The 22,263-nt window shown below is 42.8% G+C and overlaps 1 protein-coding gene across 1 annotated transcript in view; it reads left to right on the forward strand.

Moving 5' to 3' along the window:
• The window catches only part of LOC309510138 (NACHT, LRR and PYD domains-containing protein 12-like), a gene marked incomplete at its 5' end in the record, with an annotated part of 44,046 nt that overhangs the window by 11,241 nt on the left and 10,542 nt on the right, over positions 1–22,263 (forward strand). The window contains 2 exons of the mRNA XM_082191208.1: positions 6,647–6,817; positions 9,455–9,625. Coding sequence (XP_082047334.1) covers positions 6,647–6,817; positions 9,455–9,625 — 342 coding nt within the window. The remainder of the gene's footprint in view (positions 1–6,646; positions 6,818–9,454; positions 9,626–22,263) is intronic.

Raw genomic sequence — 22,263 nt, forward strand, 5'->3', positions numbered from 1 at the left:
TACGCGCATGCGCGGTGGTGTGTTTGGGTGACGTCATATATGCATGCGCACTAGAAGAGAGTTGATCAGTGATGATTTTTTTTTTTTTTTGCTTGTCCTGCAGACACTGAACAGCAAATTAAGAGGAACCTTATGTACAGATCACTGTGGAAAAATTTGCCATTAACGAAGGAACTCTTACCAGACAAAATATCTTAAACCATTTTTTTTCTTTCTTTTTTTTGGACATCTGACAAGATTTCTTTTCTTGATGCTGTTATTATTTTTGCATTTTCCCTTGAATGTGTACTGGTATGTTAAGTTGTTTACAGACCATATTTTATTGTAGCTTTAGGATTAACATTACAGAGACAATTACTTGACTAATTTTTGCTTCCACTCAACAGCAAATATGACCTGAATAAAATAAAATGGCTTAATTTTAAAATGTTCTGTATACACGTATAAAAAAAATATATAATACTTGCGGTGACCACATGCTATTAATCCATCAAATTTAGGTTTAAAATCATGTGATTTAAAATGTTGTAAAATTTACTATTTTGTAGAGAGAAACTAGGATAACTTAAGCATCACATTTATGTAAATAATTATTCATCAGTACTACTACTACACAGGTTAGATGGGGCGGGGCCAACTTCACTTCCGGCGCTGCACTGTGGCGACGAGTGCCTACAGCACGTCTGAAATGTTTGTTTGTTTTATGGGTTATATGTAAGCGTTTTTCATCACATAAACCTCGAACTACACGCTTTGAAAGTTTGGTTGTTAAGTCAGAAGCGAGCCAACAAAGTCAAGATGCGTTTTGTGACGCAGTTTTTGTCTATCGTCCTGGCGATTCACCTGTTGCTGTTAACAGTCCTTTCACTGAGTCGGGGAAGCTATGCATCGGCCGCCGCCACAACATATGGGATTTTACATTATACCCGGGATCAACTCTGGCAACTAAGGGATCTGCATAGCGGAAACTTTCCAGTCGATCTGCCAGATGAGTGTACACGGACATCCACATCACCGAGGAAAAGAGGCCGGCGAGGAGGCGTACGGCGTAGAGTTCGCGCACGGGGGAGCAAGCCACCTCTACCTACGGTCATCCTGGCTAACAACCGCTCCTTGGTGAAGCAACTTACGGAACTACGGAACGCTGTGAGGAACCTCTCAGAGTATCGGGAAAGTTGTCTGTTGTGCTTCACGGAAACATGGCTTAAAGACACGACTGATAACTCAACACTCAGGATCACAGGGTTTAGCGACCCGATTAGACTGGACCGTGATGCACAGGTAACCGGCAAAAGAATGGGAGGGGGGGTGTGTGTTTATATAAATGAGCGATGGTGTAAAAACTACACAGTAAGAGACTCCCATTGCTCGGAGGATATTGAGCTATTGTCGCTGTCGGTAAGACCTTACTATCTACCTAGGGAATTTGGTCAGGTGTTTGTCACTGTGGTATATATTCATCCCCGCGCTAATACTAAGGTCGCGGCAAATAGGATATACGACACAATGGCTAAACTAGAAAACATGGCACCTGATGCACCGAAGTTTGTGCTCGGAGACTTTAAAGGGTTAAAATGAAAATTCTGTCAGTAATTACTCACCCTCATGTTGTTCCAACCGTGTAAGACCTTCGTTCATCTTCGGAACACAAATTAAGATATTTTTGATGAAATCTGAGAGCTGATAACTTCTCCGTAGGCTGCTAGGTGGCCCAAACTTGCTGGCCCAGAAAAGTTATTAAAGAGATCGTTAATATAGTCCACGTGACTACAGTGGCTCAATATATCAAGCGACGAGAATACTTTTTGTGCGCAAAAACAAACAAAAATAACGACTTTATTCCACTATTCATTTCCTTTTCTCTGGGCCTCGTAAGTGTTTTTGCGCAGCGCGTCTGTGTTACACGTCACCACGTAGGCTCACTATTGGCCGACGCTGGTCATGTGTGTGACGCGCAGCGCAAAAACACTACGCGAACCAACTAGTGGCCCAGAGAGAAGGAAATGAATAGTGGAATAAAGTCGTTATTTTTGTTTGTTTTTGCACACAAAAAGTATTCTCGTCGCTTGATATATTGAGCCACTGTAGTCACTTGGACTATATTAACGATCTCTTTAATAACTTTTCTGGGCCAGCAAGTTTGGGCCACCTAGCAGCCTACGGAGAAGTTATCAGCTCTCAGATTTCATCAAAAATATCTTAATTTGTGTTCCGAAGATGAACGAAGGTCTTACGCGGTTGGAGCAACATGAGGGTGAGTAATTACTGACAGAATTTTCATTTTTGGGTGAACTAACCCTTTAATGGATGCTCAATCAAAAGCGTATTGCCCAATTACTATCAATAAGTCGAATGCCCGACAAGGAGGGATAAAACACTCGATCTATGCTTTGGGAATATTAAAGACGCTTATAAGGGCTATGCAAAACCACCCCTCGGAGACTCGGATCACAATGCAATCCAGCTTGTCCCGCAGTATAAACAAAAGCTCAAGACCAGCAAACCGGAGATAAAGACAGTTAAACAGTGGACTAATGAGTCTGTTGAACGCCTTCGAGGCTGTTTTGATTGTACTGTGTGGGACATTTTCGTGCACACTAGTAAGAATTTGGAAGAGTTGACTTTAGTGGTGACTGACTATATTCGGTTCTGTGTGGACTGTATAATCCCAGAAAAAACTTTTAGGGTATTTCCAAATGACAAACCCTGGGTAAATAAAGAATTAAAAGTTGCACTGCACAGGAAAAGGAGAGCTTTTGAGCAGGGAGACAGGCTTAAAATGAAAGCAATTCAGAAGGAGATTAGACAGATAACAAATGACTGTAAACAGAAATATAAACGGCAGATTGAGGTGAAAATGAGGGGGAATAACCTGAAACATGCATGGCAAGGGATGTATACAATGATAGGGAAGGAAGAGAAGAAAAGGCACATAGATGCAAATGGAGATGATCAAGCATTTGCAAATGAACTGAATGGTTTTTATGCACGGTTCGAAACATCAGACTTTCTCCTGGAGCGTGATGCCATTAGACAGCAGTTACAGTATGGTACTCCTCCAACTATTACAGCGGATGAGGTGCGTAGAGTTTTTAATAAAATTGATTCTAAAAAAGCACCAGGCCCAGATCAAATAAGTGGTAGGGTTTTGCAAATGTGTAGTGAACAACTTAGCCTCATTTTCTGCCAGCTTTTTCAAAAGTCATTAGATACACATTACATTCCTAAAGCCTGGAGGTCCTCGCTCATAGTACCAGTACCTAAGGTAGCAAGACCAGCTGATTTAAATGATTATCGTCCAGTCGCCCTAACATCAATCGTGGTGAAGAGTCTAGAGAGAATTGTTCTGAGACATATTCTAAATGATGTGCAATGTAATATCGACCCTTTACAGTTTGCCTATAGAAACAAGCGGAGCACAGATGATGCCCTTCTGTATATGCTCCATAATATCTATTGCCATCTGGATAAGCCCAAACGATATGTCCGGGTTCTCTTTATAGATTTTTCCTCCGCCTTCAACACCATCAGGCCCCACATTATGATGGAGAGGCTGGGGCAGTTAGGGGTAAATCCTAACATTATAAGGTGGGTTGAGTCCTTTCTGACGGAGAGAACACAGTGTGTTAGGGTAAATGAGGCTGTGTCCTCCCCGATTATGACCAATACAGGATCCCCACAGGGCAGTGTCATCTCACCAGTATTGTTCACTCTTTACACTAATGAGTGTAGAAGTAATACACCTGAGCATCTTACAATAAAATTTGCAGATGATACAGCAATAGTGGGGTTAATACAGAATAGTGATGAGACCAACTACAGGGCCTGGGTGGATCAATTTGCAGATTGGTGTAGGTCCAGCTATCTTCATCTAAATATAAAGAAAACAAAGGAAATAATAATAGATTACAGAATTGGGAGCCAGCCCCATCAGTGTTTGGTTATAAATGAAGAGGATGTTGCGATTGTAGCCGAAGTACAAGTACTTAGGGACAATAATAGATAATAAGTTGCAATGGAACAGTTATACTATAAAAAGGGGCTGCAGAGGCTGCATTTTATGCGGAGACTAAGACAATTTAGAGTGGATAGTGATATGATGTTACTTTTTTATCACTCATTTGTGGAGAGCATTCTACTTTTTTGTTGTGTTGCCTGGTATTTCTCTTTGTCAGTGACCAATAAAAACAGACTGAGCAAGATAGTTAACTTGGCTAGCAAGGTTGCAGGGAAAAAACTAGACAGTATGGCTATTACCTGTGAAAGAAGGGTGTTGAAGAAAGGTCAAGCAATTAATAGAGATATGTCACACCCCCTACACCAGGCATATGAGGTGTTGCCATCAGGGAGGAGGATTAGGTTACCCTCTTTCAAAACTAATCGAGCCAGTAAGTCATTCATTCCAACTACATTACACTTATGAATAAGAACTTACCTGCAGGACAGCACTTTAAATAGCATCATGCACTTTCTTTCCAGCTTGACTGTTACAGTATGCACAACTGCACTTTATTATCCTAGTTATGTGTAGTGGGGTTTGAGTCTTCTGTCCTGATGTTGTGTATGGGTGTGGGTGTGGTAGGGTGGGGGTGTTTGGGGAGAGGGAAATGTTGTTGTATATTTTGTTTGGAATTCTGTCTTGTCAACTGTCTTGTTGTCTTATGTATAAATGTATCAGACGTACTGTATGGCAGGGGTTCCCAACCTTTTTTTGTCTGAGACCCCCTTTTACCCAAGAAAATATTTTAGGGCCCCCCCTTCACATTTAATGATATTATCGCTCTTGTAAGCTTGCAGCAAGGATGACAAAATATGTTGTTTTCAAATAAACGGTATGTTTACTATAAACAGATATGTTTATGCACAAATAATAGCCTATAATATTGAAAATACAATAACAAAAACATTAGTAGGCCCTTTGTAATTTAAAAATGTAAGCCTAGGAGTAGCCTATAAATTTGCCCTATTTTAAATGCAATAACAAAAATATCAGTATTCACACTTGTGTGTAGGTAAAAAAAGAATGAATATAGGCTATTACTAAATGACTTCTGTCTGGGGCCTCAATACTTGCATGTTATTTGTGAGGCTTTATCAATGTGAGGCTTTATTTTTGAGGCTTTTGGCGCTATAGCGAGTGATAATAAACTTGTGTTTATTAACAGAATAATGCGTCTTTCGGAAGAACATTGTAGCCGGAACTACTTCTCTCTCTGTGTGCGTCTATGACGAGTCACGCAGGTACTGGGCTACTCCGCAGCGGCAGCGATCCGAACCAGGGTAAAATAGTCCCTATGTAATCACTTATTATAGGTGTACCATAGTGATTCAGGATAAGACAAAAACACTGCAAAATGGATTCATGATGAACTCGCTCATTATATAAATTTTGAACAGAAAAAAAGTTAAGGACTTTTATTTAATGCAAATTGCTCAAAACTTTTCAAAATATGACGCGACCCCCCACAGAGCTCGGTGAGGCCCCCTTGTGGGCCGCGACCCCCCTGTTGGAAACCGATGCTGTATGGTGTAGAACAAATTTCCGAAAGGATAAATAAATCTCTCTCTCTTCACACAGTGATTGACAGGGAGGGAGGGGGCGGGGCCAACTTCACACAGTGATTGACAGGGAGGGAGGGGGCGGGGCCAACTTCACACAGTCATTGACAGGGAGGGAGGGGGCGGGGCCAACTTCACGCAGTGATTGACGGCGGAATGCATTTTCAATTTGCACATTGAATTTTGCTTCATTCATTGCGGGACATTTAATGAAAATGCAATCGCAAGTGTCTTAACTGTGGGTGTAAATGCAATTAAGAAAAATAACATTTGAATGATCATTTTGCTACATTATTTGTTTGAACATGTTAAACAGTGACTTTTTATCTCACAATTCTGACTGTTTTTCCCCTCAGAATTGCAAGGTGTAAACTCGCAATTCGGACTTTTTCTTGCAATTGCTATTTATGTCACGCAATTGTGAGTTTGGCCCTGTCATAAATGGCACCCTAAACACTCGCGGTCTTCCTCTGAGTCCGCACTTTCCTGACGTAACGCCGCTTTGACTGTCGTGAACAAGTCAGCTGTGGAGCTCGCTTCAGTGTGCATTTAGAGCACATATCGACCGCAGAGGGGCGCTCGTGAGTACCCTTCTGAAACCTAAAACTACTAAATGGGACACCCTATGGACTTAATGGGCACGCAGAAGCCATTGTAAGTCTACAAGACTGAAAGTGAGGTGTGCCATTTAGGACAGGGCCTTTATATCTCGGTGAGTGGATTCTGACAAAATGAAACACCTCTGATTGGCTGCGTTCAATAGACCAACAAACATGACTGTGATTGGCTACATTACTCACCGCTGTAAAAACATTTGACGTTCTCCAGAGCTCAAACACAAAAACACACTTGAGAGTTTGCCAGTATGATATTATTACAGAATCAACTGAGGATGATCTTGCATTCGCTTGAGAGTGCTTATATTTAAATTTGACTTTGTGATGTTTTTTACTATTTTTTTAATTTAACAAATTATTTGTGATCAAGCATTAATTGGCGGACCCCCTGCAGTACGGCTGCGGACCCTTGTGTTAAACTGATCTGATCTGAACTGAGAGAGTGAAGAGTGTGTCATTGTTCTCTACAGGTTGAGGGATTGTGGAGTCACAGATGAAGGTTGTTCTGCTCTGGCTTCAGCTCTGAGATCAAACCCCTCACACCTGAGAGATCTGGATCTGTCTGTGAATAAACTAGGAGATTCAGTTCATCTGCTCTCTGCTGTACTGGAGGATCCTCACTGTAAACTGGAGAAACTGGGGTAAGATGAACTCTCTGATAAACACATATTTTGTCCTTGGTAAATATATTATGTATTAGTTATTTAATAGTTTTTAACTTTTTTACTCAATGATCACCAACTTTGCTTGTTAAACTCTAGCTTGTTTTCGGGTCTGAAGAAGGAGTCCAACCAAACAATTACACATCCACACAACACAGATGAGAGACAAATGAATACATTTCATTGAGGGCTCATTTTCTGTACAATTATAGTTTGACCAGGAAAACCAAAACCACAATATAAAAAAGGAAAAATAAATAGAAAAAAAATAATAATATCAGGGACAAAAAGGTTTCTAATAATTACAATTTCTTTAATAAATTGATTAATCTTCCACTTTTCAATGTTGACATTCTCTGATCCTCTTCGGTTTAAAAATGACTGAACACGTTTTTAATTTAATTGTTTTGCTTCATCTGAATGGGATGACACTTGGTGACGTTTGTTGTATTAGCTTTGTGAACACACACAAAATAATCATAGACATGATTCGGATATGGTAAAGGGTCGTAAAAAAAAAAAAAAAAGTGTCACACTTGGTTCCTTCAAAAATGACCGACAGGAAATGAATGGGAAATACGAAAACTCAGAAACTTTTGGTGGTACAAACTACAAATCAGCCGCTGTGCAGAAAAAAAGTGCACAGCAATGAAACACACACACACACACACACACACCCATACACACACACAGACACAGACACACAGACAGACACACACACACAGACACACACAGACACAGAGAGAAATGAACTAGTTAGACTGCAACAGTAAATTTTGAGAATATGCATAATAAAATCAATAAATGAAGAAAATACAAAAGAGACTCTCTCGCTCAAACACTCGCACACACACTCTCACACACACACACACACACACACACACGCGCACACACACACACTCACTCACACACACACACACACACACACACACACACACACACACACACACACACACACACACACACACACACACACACACAGAGAGAAATGAACTGGTAAGACTGCAAAAGCAAATTTTGATAATATGCAAAATAAAATCAATAAATGAAGAAAAATACAAAAGAGACTCTCTCGCTCAAATGCGCGCACACACACACACACACACACACACACAATAATTGTTTGGTCTTATTTTAGCCTAATAGGTGTTCCTGATATCTGCTGCATATGCAACAATACATAAAATAATTACAGTTTGTATGTACATAGTTAAAATAATATTTATTATTATAATTCAATTTTTATTCCTGTTTTTTAACCTACAGTTTGATAATGATTGTTTGCTGTTGTTATTTTATTGTTTTTGCTGTTGGATCATAATTGCTGTTCCCTTCTGAAGTTTTATTACCATTTATAGAATTAAACTGAATAAAATACCAATTAATTGCAAAATGTCTGTATAAAGTGTTTTGAATTATCACTATCCATCCCTTATTTTGTTAGATTTTTTTAATTATCAAATACTGATTAACAAAAATGCTTGCATTGTGTTCCTTTTCTAACCAAACATTATTGTTTGATTGTAATCATAATGCAAAACCTGATACTTATGTAACAAAAATATCTAAACCTTAAAAAAAAGTCTTTTAGAATGTCTAAATATATATCAAAAAAAAAAAAAAAAAAAAGAATAAAATGGAGAAATCATGTCTAAAAAAAACAATGGGAATCAAAAAGCCTCTCTATGTATTTATATAGTGAGCAACAGTACAGCCTACAGGCGGTTACACGACATTACACAAGTTTTTACTTTTTAACGCCACTGGATGACGCTTTTCTCACTTCAAAAAATGGATTTTAAAGGCCTGCACTAATGTGACATGTTGCATTTATTGAAAAATAATAATAATACAAATAAAAAATATGAATTCTAATGGAACAAAATGCTCATAATTTTTTTTAGTAGTACCATAGTACCATAGAAACCTTTCTAAATTCGAAATAATAATAAAAAAATATTATTGAACAAAAATATGACTGAATTATAAGATTGTATTAGATTGCTACGAAACTATTAATTAGCAATAGCATATATTAGCATGCTAAATGCTAAGCATGAAATCCAATTGTAATATAAGTAATAAACATATTAGAATTATTTATTTATTTTTAAATGGCCATTAATGGATCGTTATTGGACAAATATTTAGAAACAAAAAATATCTTCAAAATATTAAATTAATATTATTGAACCAAAATATAGTACATTTAATTGATAAAGTTACACTTCAGGTGTTATTTATGTTATCTCTTTATCACTCCATAGTTACAGCACTGCATGGTATTTGTCCCTCAGTTTCTCCAAGTTCATGGGCAATCTTTAATAAAATATACATTTTACACACTATTTACACAGCGTCATTGTTCTCTACAGGTTGAAATATTGTGGAGTCACAGATGAAGTTTGTTTGAGGAAGATCTTGCATTCGTTTGAGAGTGCTTATATTTAAATTAGACTTTGTGATGTTTTTTACCCATGTTTTAATTTTTTAACAAAAAATGATTTGTGATCAAGCATTAATTGACGGACCCCCTGCAGTACGGCTGCGGACCCTTGTGTTAAACTGATCTGATCTGAACTGAGAGAGTGAAGAGTGTGTCATTGTTCTCTACAGGTTGAGGGATTGTGGAGTCACAGATGAAGGTTGTTCTGCTCTGGCTTCAGCTCTGAGATCAAACCCCTCACACCTGAGAGATCTGGATCTGTCTGAGAATAAACTAGGAGATTCAGTTCATCTGCTCTCTGCTGTACTGGAGGATCCTCACTGTAAACTGGAGAAACTGGGGTAAGATGAACTCTCTGATAAACACATATTTTGTCCTTGGTAAATATATTATGTATTAGTTATTTAATAGTTTTTAACTTTTTTACTCAATCACCAACTTTGCTTGTTAAACTCTAGCTTGTTTTCGGGTCTGAAGAAGGAGTCCAACCAAACAATTACACATCCACACAACACAGATGAGAGACAAATGAATACATTTTATTGAGAGCTCATTTTCTGTACAATTATAGTTTGACCAGGAAAACCAAAACCAGTATTTTATGTGTGATTCATAGACACTCAGTTAAACAATAAATTACAAGTGATACTTACTTCAGTCCAAATGCACAATAAATAAATATTCAGTTAAATCAGTGAACATCACAGGTGAGCCAATGCTTGATTAAACATGCTAATCCTAAAACACTCTCCCAGTATATACAGTACTGTGCAAAAGTCTTAGGCATGTTAATATCCCCCCCCCCCCCAAAAGATGGTTTTAAGTCAGTTATTTATATATTTTGCTGTAATGTGTCAGTAGGAAATATCAGTTTAGATTTCCAAACATTCTTTTTGCCATTAATTGTAATAATCCAGTGAGATTTGTGTATGCACAAGGAATCTGACAACAGCCGGTATGATCTGATCTCACCATCATCGAGTCCGTCTGTGATTACATGAAGAAACAGAAAAATGATTAACATGCCTAAGACTTTTGCACAGTACTATATAGTATATATATATATAATTACTCCACATCACAAACAAGACAAAACATTACACAAATACACAAAGTATAAATGTTATATTAAAACAACAGTGTTTTTGAACTGACAGAGTTACAACACCCACAGACTTCCATAGGAATCGAGGAATGCGGAAGTAAAGTTTTGTATTGCAGTATATATCATTACAATAAGGCAAAACAAAACTATAATAAATGTCCTAAAGAACAGAGCACAATATAAAAAAAGGAAAAAGAAATAGAAATAGAAAAAAAAAAATAATATCAGGGACAAAAAGGTTTCTAATAATTAACATTTCTTTAATAAATTGATTAATCTTCCACTTTTCAATGTTGACATTCTCTGATCCTCTTCGGTTTAAAAATGATTCATCTTGCTTCATCTGAATGGGATGACACTTGGTGACGTTTGTTGTATTAGCTTTGTGAACACACACAAAATAATCATAGACATGATTCGGATATGGTAAAGGGTCGTAAAAAAAAAAAAAAAAAAGTGTCACACTTGGTTCCTTCAAAAATGACCGACAGGAAATGAATGGGAAATACGAAAACTCAGAGAAACTTTTGGTGGTACAAACTACAAATCAGCCGCTGTGCAGAAAAAAGTGCACAGCAATGAAGGAGTGACGCAAATAAGACTGTTTGGTGGAGTGTGGTTTAACTGTTCAGGATGTATTTGTTCCAATTTTACCTTTGTCTAGTCTTTCTAAAAGAGTGATGTTGTCAAACGTACCTCCGTTTATTTCTGATAAAGCGCTCGAGTCTATCTTAGCTCGTTATGGAAAATTGATTGGGCAGATTAGAATGATTCCTCTAGGACTGAAAAATCCAGAGTTGAAACATGTCATGTCTTTCAGACGTCAGGCTCTGATGATATTAAGCGCTGAATTTGAAATGCTTGATGTGTCTGTTAAATTGACAGTGTTTGGTAAGGACTATACAATATTTATCACTACTGAGACTATGAAATGCTTTGTTTGCGGAAAATACGGCCATATTAAAACAGGTTGTCCTGTTGTGAAAGAGGCTCAAAGCGCAAAGAATGGATCAGTGCAAGATTCAATTGTTTTGGAGAATAACGAGTTGGTTAAACCGACTATAGAAAGCGCTGCAGTTGATTTGAATGCGGAAATTGACGCGTCTACTGAAATGAGAGAACAGTTGCCTCAGGGTGGCAATATTGAGATTACAGAAACGGATGCGATCATTCCTGATGCTAGACAGAGTGGAATGAATGACCCTGTAGAGATTGTGGAGGAGGTAGAACAATCTGGAGAACAAGATGGGTCTAAAGTGAGGGATGTCTTGGATGAGGTGCAGGCATCAAATAGGGATATGTCCCAAAACGATGCTGAACCAATATCACAGGATGTTGACAGTGATCCGGATAGTGAGTGTTCAGACTTAATCACTGATGAATTGGATGAATTCAATTCTCAGGAAAGTACTGTTGGGCGATTAAAGAGGATCTGGTATTATAGTTTGGATGAATTCTTGAATGCTACAAAAAAACAGAGAAAACCAAAGATTGAAACGTATTTTCCTGATTTGAAGCTTTTTATTGATTCCTCTGCTATGGCTATGAAGAAAGCAACACTTGAGGAATTAGATCAGCCTAAGCGTTATCGTTTAAAAAAGTTTGTAAGTGCTGTCAGAAAAAGAGTAAAGAAAAGTCCTTAAAGAGGTAGCCTATTATGTATTGGAAATTACATCTATATTGGCATTTATTCATTTTCTCTTTTTTCATCCTGATGGTATCCTTTAATATCGGATCCTTAAATATAAATGGATGTAGGGATGTACGAAAGAGAGTGACTTTATTTAAGTATTTACAACTTAAAAAAGCAGATGTAATTTTGTTGCAAGAGACTCATACTGATGCCTGTAATGAGACAGATTGGATAAATGAATGGGAGGGCAGTATTAGTCTTAGTCATGGTACGAACGTGAGTGCTGGTGTTGCGTTTTTATTCTCAAAGCGTGTTAAAGATAATCCAGTTTTCTTAGAAATAATACCAGGACGCCTTCTTAGAGCTGATTTAATAATAGGCAATAATAGTTTTTCTTTTTATAATATCTATGCTCCTAATATAGGAAGCGAGCGCTGTGATTTTTTTCTGAAACTTTCTGAAGAATTGTTGAAGTGTTCAGATGATAAGATTGTTGTTATAGGGGTGATTTTAATTGTACGGTAGATCATAAATTGGATAGGAATCATGAACAGGGTTTTTCCTGCATAGAGAATTATGAGGCGGCCGCCTCCGTCAAATTTCGGGCCGCCTCCGTCTGTCGACAAAAACTCAAGACGGAATCACATGATTAGATACCTCTTTTCCACCGACACGATTCGGCAGCGGGTTCACGGCCGGGTTCCATTCCATTCTCAAACCGTTCTGCGCATTTCGACTGCATCAGAATAAGCACGAGCCCGGCCCTGGCCCGAGACGCTCAAGCACAAGTCCGACAGCTCATCAGAATTATCAGCCCGAGTCCGTTTTTTTTATTATTATTATTACACAGCGGCAGCCTGCCCTATTTGCAGCCATTAAAATAGGTCAGTTTTGTTAGTTATGTTTCTTTTCATTTCTTTATCATGTTAATTTAGACAAATGTTTTGGAGCATTTTTTTTTAAATGAAGCCGAACCGACAGCGAGTATAGCCTACAACATGTTTGATCAATTTAGCCTCTCAAATCAACGCTAATAGGCTACTTTACTTGGCTACAATCCATAGATAGGCTATAAAACACTTCAAGCATATCACACAGACAGTTAATTTAACAAATGATTATTTATTAAACCACAGTGAGTAAAACAACTTTTTTTGAAATACTGAGGCAGGCTCAGGCTGCTCGAACCAGCGCTCGCAAACGAAAGGAGCAATAGCCTATCTAAACCAATTAAATTAAATAAACTTGCAGGTTATCTTACCTCAAAAATGCACGACAGAACATGGCCATTCTTTTTTCCAGTAGTTTCCAACAGTTAAACGAAAATAAAAGTCCAATCAAACGAAAAGCATCCGTAGTTTCCAACAGTTAAACGAAAATAAAGTCCAATGAAACGAAAAGTTAGAGCAGTCTTTTACAGAGCATCGTGGAGAAAAAGAATAGCATCCACAGTGTAGCCTAAGGTTTTAACCCAGTCCTCCTCTCTTCTATCACTCTTCCCGCTGCGTTTTAAGTTGGCCATCTGTGATTTTTTCTCTTAATATTCTCCATTATTTGCACATGAGGTGAATCGTGGGTCGCGCTGATGGGAAACCTTCTGTGTGTGTGTGCGTGCGTGCGTATGTGTGTGTGTGTGTGTGCGTGCGTGCATGAGACTGTCATGTCAGTCATATGTCACTGTGTAATTATAAGATTATGAAAGTTATGAGGTTATGAAATGTCTTTCTATGTTTGTTTTTCTATCGTCGTCGTCAGCTTCTCATATTTTTTAAATTAATGTCTAAAAATATAAAAAGAAGGATAACCCCAAAAAAGCCAGAGGCCCGGCCGCATGTGAATTATGACGTGAGAATTGGCCCGAAGCCCGGCCCTAGGGGCATAAATAAGTCAATAATAATAATATTGGCACGTCGGGCTCGGGCTGAAATGCAGGGCTTTAAGCACCTAAACGTGCTTGTCTCAAACGGAGCAAGGTAAATTTCTGCGAAAGCGCACGAGCCCCTGCCCCTCCCCCTTTTCAACATCACCTGTCAGTTATCACAACCTCCACAGCCAGGTACCGATACTGTTTTTCTTAAGCTTCGGCTCTCAAACTAGTTAGGTTACTTAAAATATATCCATAGAGCCAGCCTGACTTAGGCAATAGCCGAAATTCTTCTGCCGTTTTTATAAAATAAGCTATCACAAGTAGCAGTCACGTAATTTACTAGTACTGTTTTGTAATTTCATGGCCCCCTATGAACTGTAAATAAAATCAAATTATCTGATTATTAAAATGCCTAAAAATAAATAAATACATGCTTGTAAAAAGTTTTTTTTTTTCACCTTCTAGTGGTCATTATACATAAAAAGATGCACCAGATTAATGCATTTATCTTTGAAATGTACAAAATTTTCTTACGGGGGGGCATGCCCCTGGACCCCCCTAGAGGAACCGAGCTATCGGATTTTGCCACCTCCGCCTCATTTTCAGCCAGGAAAAACCTGATGTTCTTAAATCTTTAATTAATAGACATAGTCTTGTAGATTTGTGGAGGGATGTTTATCCTCAAGTTAAACAATATACTTGGCTGAAAATTAATTCAAATAAGGTTTCTGCTGCCAGATTTGATCGTTTTTATATTGAGGAATGCAATAAAGGAAGATTTTTTAGTAATCGTATTTCCCCTACATCTATATCAGATCATCATTATATCTCTATGTCTATGTCTGTCTTGTCACCTAAATCCTATAAGTCACAGTGGCACTTTAATAATACATTACTTCAAGATCACATCTTTGTGCACTCTTTTGGTCTTTTGTGGAAGTCTTGGAGAGAAGAGAGAGGTAGTTATTCATCTCTTAGTCAATGGTGGGATCTGGGAAAAGTCCAGATAAAGGTTTTTATGTCAACAATACACAGCAAATAATACTGAGAACTTGAAAGTGAAGATGAAGATGATAGAGCAAGAAATTCTTCAACAAAGCCTCCGCAATCAGGGAGGAGGTGATATCATTAAAGAGAACAAAGGCCTTTTGAAGGATTTATTGGAAGAGCAGGAGAAGGAGACACTTGTCAGAACAAGATATGTGAAGTGCAATGAAATGGATGCTCCAACTGCTTTTTTTTTTCGGACTGGAGAAAAAAATCTAAAGAGCAGACATTTTTTCACAAACTGAAACTTCCTAATGGCAAAGAAATAACCAATCAACGAGAAATGATAGTTTCTGCTATTTCTTTTTATGAAAAACTTTATCAGTCCGAATTTTGTGATGAAGTAGCAGTTTAAGAACTTCTTCTAGATCTTCCACAGTTGTCTAAAGAAGAAAAGATGGAATTGGAAGAATTCTTGACTTTTGATGAGCTTTCAAGTGCTGTGCAAGGGCTGAACAGTGGCAAATCTTCTGGTGTGGATGATCTCTCTGCTGAGTTTTTTAAAAGCTTTTGGAATGTGATTGGACATGATTTGTATGATGTTTTTTTGGAGTCCTTTAATCAAGGTGTTTTACCCCTAAGCTGTCGGAGGGCAGTGTTGACATTAATCCCTAAGAAAGGAGATCTTGGACTTTTGTAGAATTGGCGCCCTGTGTCGTTGCTGTGTACTGATTTTAAGATACTGTCAAAAGCTATAACTAATAAGTTGAAGAAATGTATGGCAACTATAATTCATGAAGATCAGTCATACTGTATCCCTGAGCGGACAATTTTCGACAACTTGTTTTTGCTAAGAGACATTATTGCAGTTGCTAAAAAACATCAAATTGATATTGGACTCTTATCTTTAGATCAAGAAAAAGCTTTTGACAGAGTGGATCACTTTTATTTACTAAAGACTCTGAAGGCCTTTGGCTTTGGACCACAATTTGTCTCTTGTATTAAACTGCTTTACAGTGTAACATCTAGTATGCTTAAGATTAATGGTTGTCTAACTAGACCTTTTGCAGTAACAAGAGGTATATGACAAGGATGCCCTCTTTCAGGACTTCTATATTCAATTTCTATTGAGCCTTTGTTGTCACATTTGAGGAAACGACTATATGGATTCTGTATTCCTGGTTTTCCAGAGATCCCACCTGTAAAACTCACAGCTTATGCTGATGATATAACTGTTTTCATAAGGAACATTGATGATATGGCTGCTTTGACTTCTAGTTTGAAAACTTTTCAAAAAGCTACATCTGCTAGAATCAATTGGGATAAATGTACATCCCTTCTGTTAGGCGAGTGGAGGGATATAGATCCTCCTCAAATCCCACAACAATGTGAATGGATCAAAGATGGTTCTCTTACGAGAGTCCTCTCGTACTGCGTTTTGTAAAAACGCTACGGGAAAAGTCTCTTTTCACGAAATACTGAAGCAAAAAATTATCCTTAATTTTCATACATGTAAAGCGCGTTGCGGCAGTGCTTAGCTATGGCGAGACGGCTCGCTCGCTCATTGGCTGCTCTGCAGCAACTGCATAAGCCTATCGAGCGAGGCCTGAGGTGACGTCAGGCCAATGAGGACGCTTCGCGCCCTCCTAGCCATTTCCCGCCGAGATGGGTGTGGCTAGCCTCTATATAAGGAGCTCGAGAAGGCTGATTCACTTGATTTTCATCTCTTCAGCGAAGCTCACGCATCGCTGGATCACGAGGAAGCAAGCGTCGTTTGAGGCAAGCATTTCAGCGGGACGAGCCACTCGAAGCTGCTGGCAACGCCGCCTTCTACAGCCGTACCTGCTGCGCTTTCCGGCGCTATATATCCTTTACCACTCTGTTTGTGTGTGTGTGTGTGTGTTCGCCGCCGCGACACTCACCCCCTAAAAGAGCTGCGTCTTTTTAAAGATGCCTTCATGTGGCTCGTGCCGAGCCCCACTCGCCCAGGGAGACCAACACGTCATCTGCGTTTCCTGTTTGGGTGAGAACCATGCAGCACTCGCGCTCGCTGACGGCGGCTGCCCTCACTGCGACCTTTTGCCGATGGTGACTCTGCGGACTCGCCTGGCATCCTTCTCAGAGTCTGCACTCCCCGCCGCGCTGCCGCGCCGTAAGAAGCGCCGCTCGCAGCGGGCCCCGGAACCCGCTCCAGCTCGACCAAGCTCGCCGGTTTGCCCGCCTGCTTCACCGGCTTCTCCTGTTTCACTTCCTGATGCTCAGCGCCCGCAGTCTGCCGCCGCTTCATCAGAGGAAGTCATTTCTGAGGCCGCGTCGAGAGAGAAGGATTCCTGCTCTCTGCTAGCTTCAGGCAGCGAGGACTGGGCGAGCTCTGAGGACCTCGCGCCTCCTGCCCGCAAGCCCACTACGAGAGCCAACATAGAGAAGGAGCTCATGCGAGTACTCGCGCTGGCCGCGGCGAGCCTCGGCCTCGAGTGGTCTGCACCGGAACTCCCTTCTCGTACCCGGCTGGATGGTAGCTTCCTCCCTGGTGAGCGCACTTCTCCGGAATCTAAGCCCGCCCCCTTTCTTCCTGAGCTTCACGAAGAAGTGGCGAAGGCTTGGAATGCGCCCTACTCTGCGCGAACGCGCTCGTCTGTGTCGCCAGCATTTTCCTCCCTGGATAATGCGAAAGACCGAGGCTACCTTTCACTTCCGCCGGTGGAACAGGCGATAGCGACCCACCTTTGCCCGCCCTCTGCTGGACGGCGGACTAAACCGGTGTTGCCTTCTAAAGCCTGCCGCATGACGTCGACGCTGCTCGCGCGAATCTTCTCCGCCGCTGGGCAGGCTGCGTCAGCGCTACACACCATGGCTACACTGCAGATTTTCCAAGGTGATCTCCTCCGTAAGCTGGACGAGATGGGACCGGAGGCTATCTGCATTGCGGATCTGAGGAGCGCTTCGGATCTAACACTCCGCGCTACCAAGTCTGCTGCACAGGCCATGGGAAGATGTATGGCTTCCGCCACTGTTGCTGAGAGGCACCTATGGCTTACGCTCACGGAAATGGCTGATTCCGAGCGCAACGCGTTTCTCGACGCCCCGCTGTCTTCCGCTGGCCTTTTCGGTTCTTCTCTCTCCGAGTTCGTGGAGAGATTTACCGAGGCCCAGAAAGCGTCCCAAGCCTTTAAGCACTTCCTGCCGAAGCGCTCCGGTTCTGCAGCGAATCGCGATAAACAGAATCCGCGAAGCTCTCAGCATCAGCCCCCGCCTTCCGCCACACCTTCTCAGCAGCGACAGCAGCACAGCTCTAGGTCCCGCTCTCGCTCTACCAGCCGACGCCCTGCTCAGCGCGGGCCTCGGCCGAGGGTTGTGGTGAAGCCGGAAGCCCCGAAGAAGTCCTAGCACTCCTAGGGAAGCGCAGGTGTGTGAGCCCCGCTGCGGCCGGTCTCTCACCCAAGCGCACCGCTGTTTCAGTCCCAAGACTTGCGACTGTTCCAGCGTTTTCTGCAAGACGCAAGCCTGCACAGTTGCCCGCTCGCCTGCACACAAAAGCCGTTTTCACGGCTACCCAGATATATCCCGAAAAGAGTGTATTTTCTGGTGTCCCGGCCACGGCCGTTGGTGCTATAAATGTAGTGTCGATGCCCACTCCTCAGTGCCCATCCCTACACACAAGCACAGCCCTACACTTAGGGCTCGCGCACATAAAATCGACTCAGGTCGATTGCGCTTCCAATATAGTGAAAGTGCCCACTCCCCAGTGCCCACACACACTATGTCTCACAGACCACAGGCTCTCTGTAAAAACGAAACCTGTGCGCGCTCGCTCTGCTCAGACAGGCAGCGCGGCCAAAGCAGTAAATGTGCCCGCTTCCCGCCCACGTTTACTCGCAGACATGAGTCCCGCGGGGCTCGCTCAGACCTCCCTCACTCAGTTAAGCACTGTAGTAAGGTCGAGGACGAGCGCTCTGCCCGCTGTATTAAGCGCGCCCCCCGCCTCGAATGCCACAGGCATAACGCCTATGTTATCGCACCTCGAAGCACCTCTGTCGCACGGCGAACAGAGCGCGCTTCGCATCCAGCCCTTAGCCAGCCATGCAGAAGCATGGGCAGCGCTTCCAGGGGTTTCGGACTGGGTGCTGGGCATTATAAAGAGAGGCTTCTCGCTACAGTTTTGTCGACGCCCTCCCCGCTTCACAGCGCGCGTCGAGACTACGGTGAATTTAGAAGTAGCACACCTACTTCGCGCCGAAATATCAAAACTGATATGCAAAGGGGCGATAGAGCATGTACCCCTGGCTCAAAGCGAAGGGGGGCTATACAGCAGATACTTTCTAGTCCCCAAAAAGGACGGTGGTATCAGACCCATACTGGATCTAAGACGGCTGAACAAAGCATTAGTGAAACGCAGTTTCAAAATGCTCACGACCAGGAAAATTCTCGCGCAGGTTCGCCGAGGAGACTGGTTCATGTCAATAGATCTGAAGGACGCGTATTTTCAAATACAGATAGCGTCACGTCACAGGCGATACTTGAGATTCGCCTTCGAGGGTCAGATATACCAGTATACAGTCCTTCCGTTCGGCTTGTCCCTGGCACCTCGTACATTTACGAAATGCATGGACGCGGCGCTCGCTCCTCTCAGACTCAGAGGCATGCGAGTGCTGAACTATTTGGACGACTGGCTGATCCTAGCTCAATCACGATCACAGCTCGTGGAGCACAAAACCATTTTACTCGACCACCTCGAGAATCTTGGTATCACGGTCAATTGGACGAAGAGTTCACTGAACCCCAGTCAAACGATTTCGTTTCTGGGTACCATTCTGGACTCACAGTCTATGACAGCGCGGCTGTCGCCACAGCGCGTGCTGCACATTCAGCGCGTGGCGAGATCTTTCCGCTGCGGCGCGTCTACCCCGCTCAAAACGTTTCAAAGGATGCTAGGTCTCATGGCCTCAGCATCAACGGTTCTCCAGCTGGGCTTGCTCCGCATGCGCCCTCTGCAGTTCTGGTTGAAAGCGCGAGTACCGCGCGGAGCGTGGGTGTCCGGCCGGTTGCGTCTCAAGGTCGATCAGAGCTGTGTCACAGCCCTGACACCTTGGTTGGCAGACGACTGGTACCGATCAGGTGTAAGCCTGGGGACTTCCTCGAGAGTGAGGATGGTGTCGACCGACGCATCCACCTCGGGATGGGGAGCGCTGCTCGAGGGCAGACCGTTCTTCGGCCTGTGGTCGAAACGAGAAAAGCTCCAACACATCAACTGCCTGGAAATGCTGGCAGTGCACAACGCGCTAACGCGCTTTTATCCCCACATCAAGGACCAACACGTCGTAGTCCGTTCGGACAACACGGCCGTGGTGTCCTATATAAATCGCCAGGGCGGTCTGAGATCCACATCCCTGTACAGGCTGGCGAAACGCCTCCTAATATGGGCTCAGCACAGTTTGCGCTCGCTGAGAGCAGTGCATGTGCCTGGGCTCCAGAATGTGGGCCCAGACAGACTGTCCAGGAACAACATTCCCCTGGGCGAATGGTCTCTACACCCACAAACAGCCCGGCTGTTGTGGGAGAGATTCGGCAGAGCGGAGGTGGACCTATTCGCGTCCCGCGAAAACGCTCATTGCCCCGTGTTCTTTTCCAAGAACGACAGCGCGCTGTCCCACGTGTGGCCGCGCTGCCCGCTTTATGCTTTTCCCCCCGTCTCCCTCCTGCCTCAGGTGTTAGAGCGGGTCAAGGAAACGAAATGCTCAATACTGCTTGTAGCACCGTTCTGGAAGAACCAAGCATGGTTCCCAGTCCTGATGCAGCTAGCAGACATCGCTCCATGGCCAGTGCCATTGAGGAGAGATCTCCTCTCGCAGGCCGGGGGCTCGATTTGGCACCCGCACCCGGAGCTGTGGTCGCTTCACGTGTGGGCGCTCAACGGTTATCCGTTAACCTCGCAGAGGGAGTGATAAACACCATCACTCAGGCCAGAGCGCCGTCGACTCGGCGGCTTTATGCCTCGAAGTGGTCGGTTTTCTCCGGCTGGTGTACAGCTCGGAGCATATCACCTCTCAATTGTGAGGTGACGGAGGTTCTCTCCTTCCTACAGGAGCTGTTGGATAAGGGCAGATCCCCTTCCACGCTCAAAGTTTATGTGGCGGCTATTACAGCGTTTTCCAGAACAACGCTGGGGCAGTCTCTAGGAAGGAACGATTTAGTCATCCGCTTCCTCAGGGGAGCTAGGAGGCTAAATCCTCCCAGACCTCCTTCAGTTCCTATGTGGGACCTTTCTACGGTTTTAGCGGCCATGAAAGGTGCCCCTTTCGAGCCTATCCAATCTATTAGCCTCAAGCATTTGTCTTTCAAAACAGTGTTTTTGATGGCTCTCGCTTCGGTGAAGCGCATAGGCGACCTGCACGCGCTCTCTGTGAGCCCAACGTGCTTAGAGTTTGGACCTAATGACTCTAAAGTCATACTCAAACCTAAGCATGGATATGTGCCAAAATCCCTCAACACACCATTTCGGGCTCAGGTCATCTCCCTGTCTGCCCTGCCGGGATCAAGTGAGGAAGGGGACTCAAGTTTTCTCTGCCCCATTAGGGCTTTAAGAGCTTACGTGTCCCGCTCTGCTGTCTTCAGACAGACTGAGCAGCTCTTTGTCTCGTTCAGTGGACGTTCCAAGGGAATGGCTGTTTCGAAACAGAGCCTATCCAGATGGATAGTTGACGCCATAGCGCTGGCTTATACTGCCAAGGGCCTCCAGTGCCCGTTGGGAGTTAGAGCGCACTCCACGAGGGGTGTTGCCTCCTCGTGGGCTTGGTCCAGCGGGATTTCCTTACAGGATATATGTACGGCGGCGGGCTGGGCCTCGCCGTCTACATTTATTAGGTTTTACAACCTAGAGGTTCCCGCCTTGCAGGCTAAGCTACTATCGGTGTAGCCGATTCAGCTGTCTAACTAGAACACTGAAATCGCATGCGCAATGCGCTGCCGACTGTCTTATGGGCAGAATTGTGTAAGACCCACATTTCCCGCATTTAGCTCAGGTTTCCCCACCCTGTCTATGCTATGTCATATTCGCGTCTGCTGACGCAACCTTATAAGGACAGAGGAATCCCCTCTTGTCTCTAGACTCTCTCTGTGAGGTCATGTTTTACGTCCGTGGACGTTGCAATATGGGGAATTATGTAATCAGACTCTTTGTGAGTCTATCTGGTGATTATGCACTGTACACCTGGTTTGCTCCAGTGATTGGTGTCTTTATCCCAGCACGCACGGCGCTTTACAAGGGGTTCCCGTAGCGTTTTTACAAAACGCAGTACGAGAGGACTCTCGTAAGAGAACGTACTCGGTTACTAACGTAACCTCGGTTCTCTCTAGAAGAGGGAACGAGTACTGCGTTCTCTGCCGTGCG

Source organism: Leuciscus leuciscus, assembly GCF_965113295.1.
Source record: "Leuciscus leuciscus genome assembly, contig: SUPER_11_unloc_2, whole genome shotgun sequence".
NCBI classification, from domain to species: Eukaryota; Metazoa; Chordata; class Actinopteri; order Cypriniformes; family Leuciscidae; genus Leuciscus; species Leuciscus leuciscus.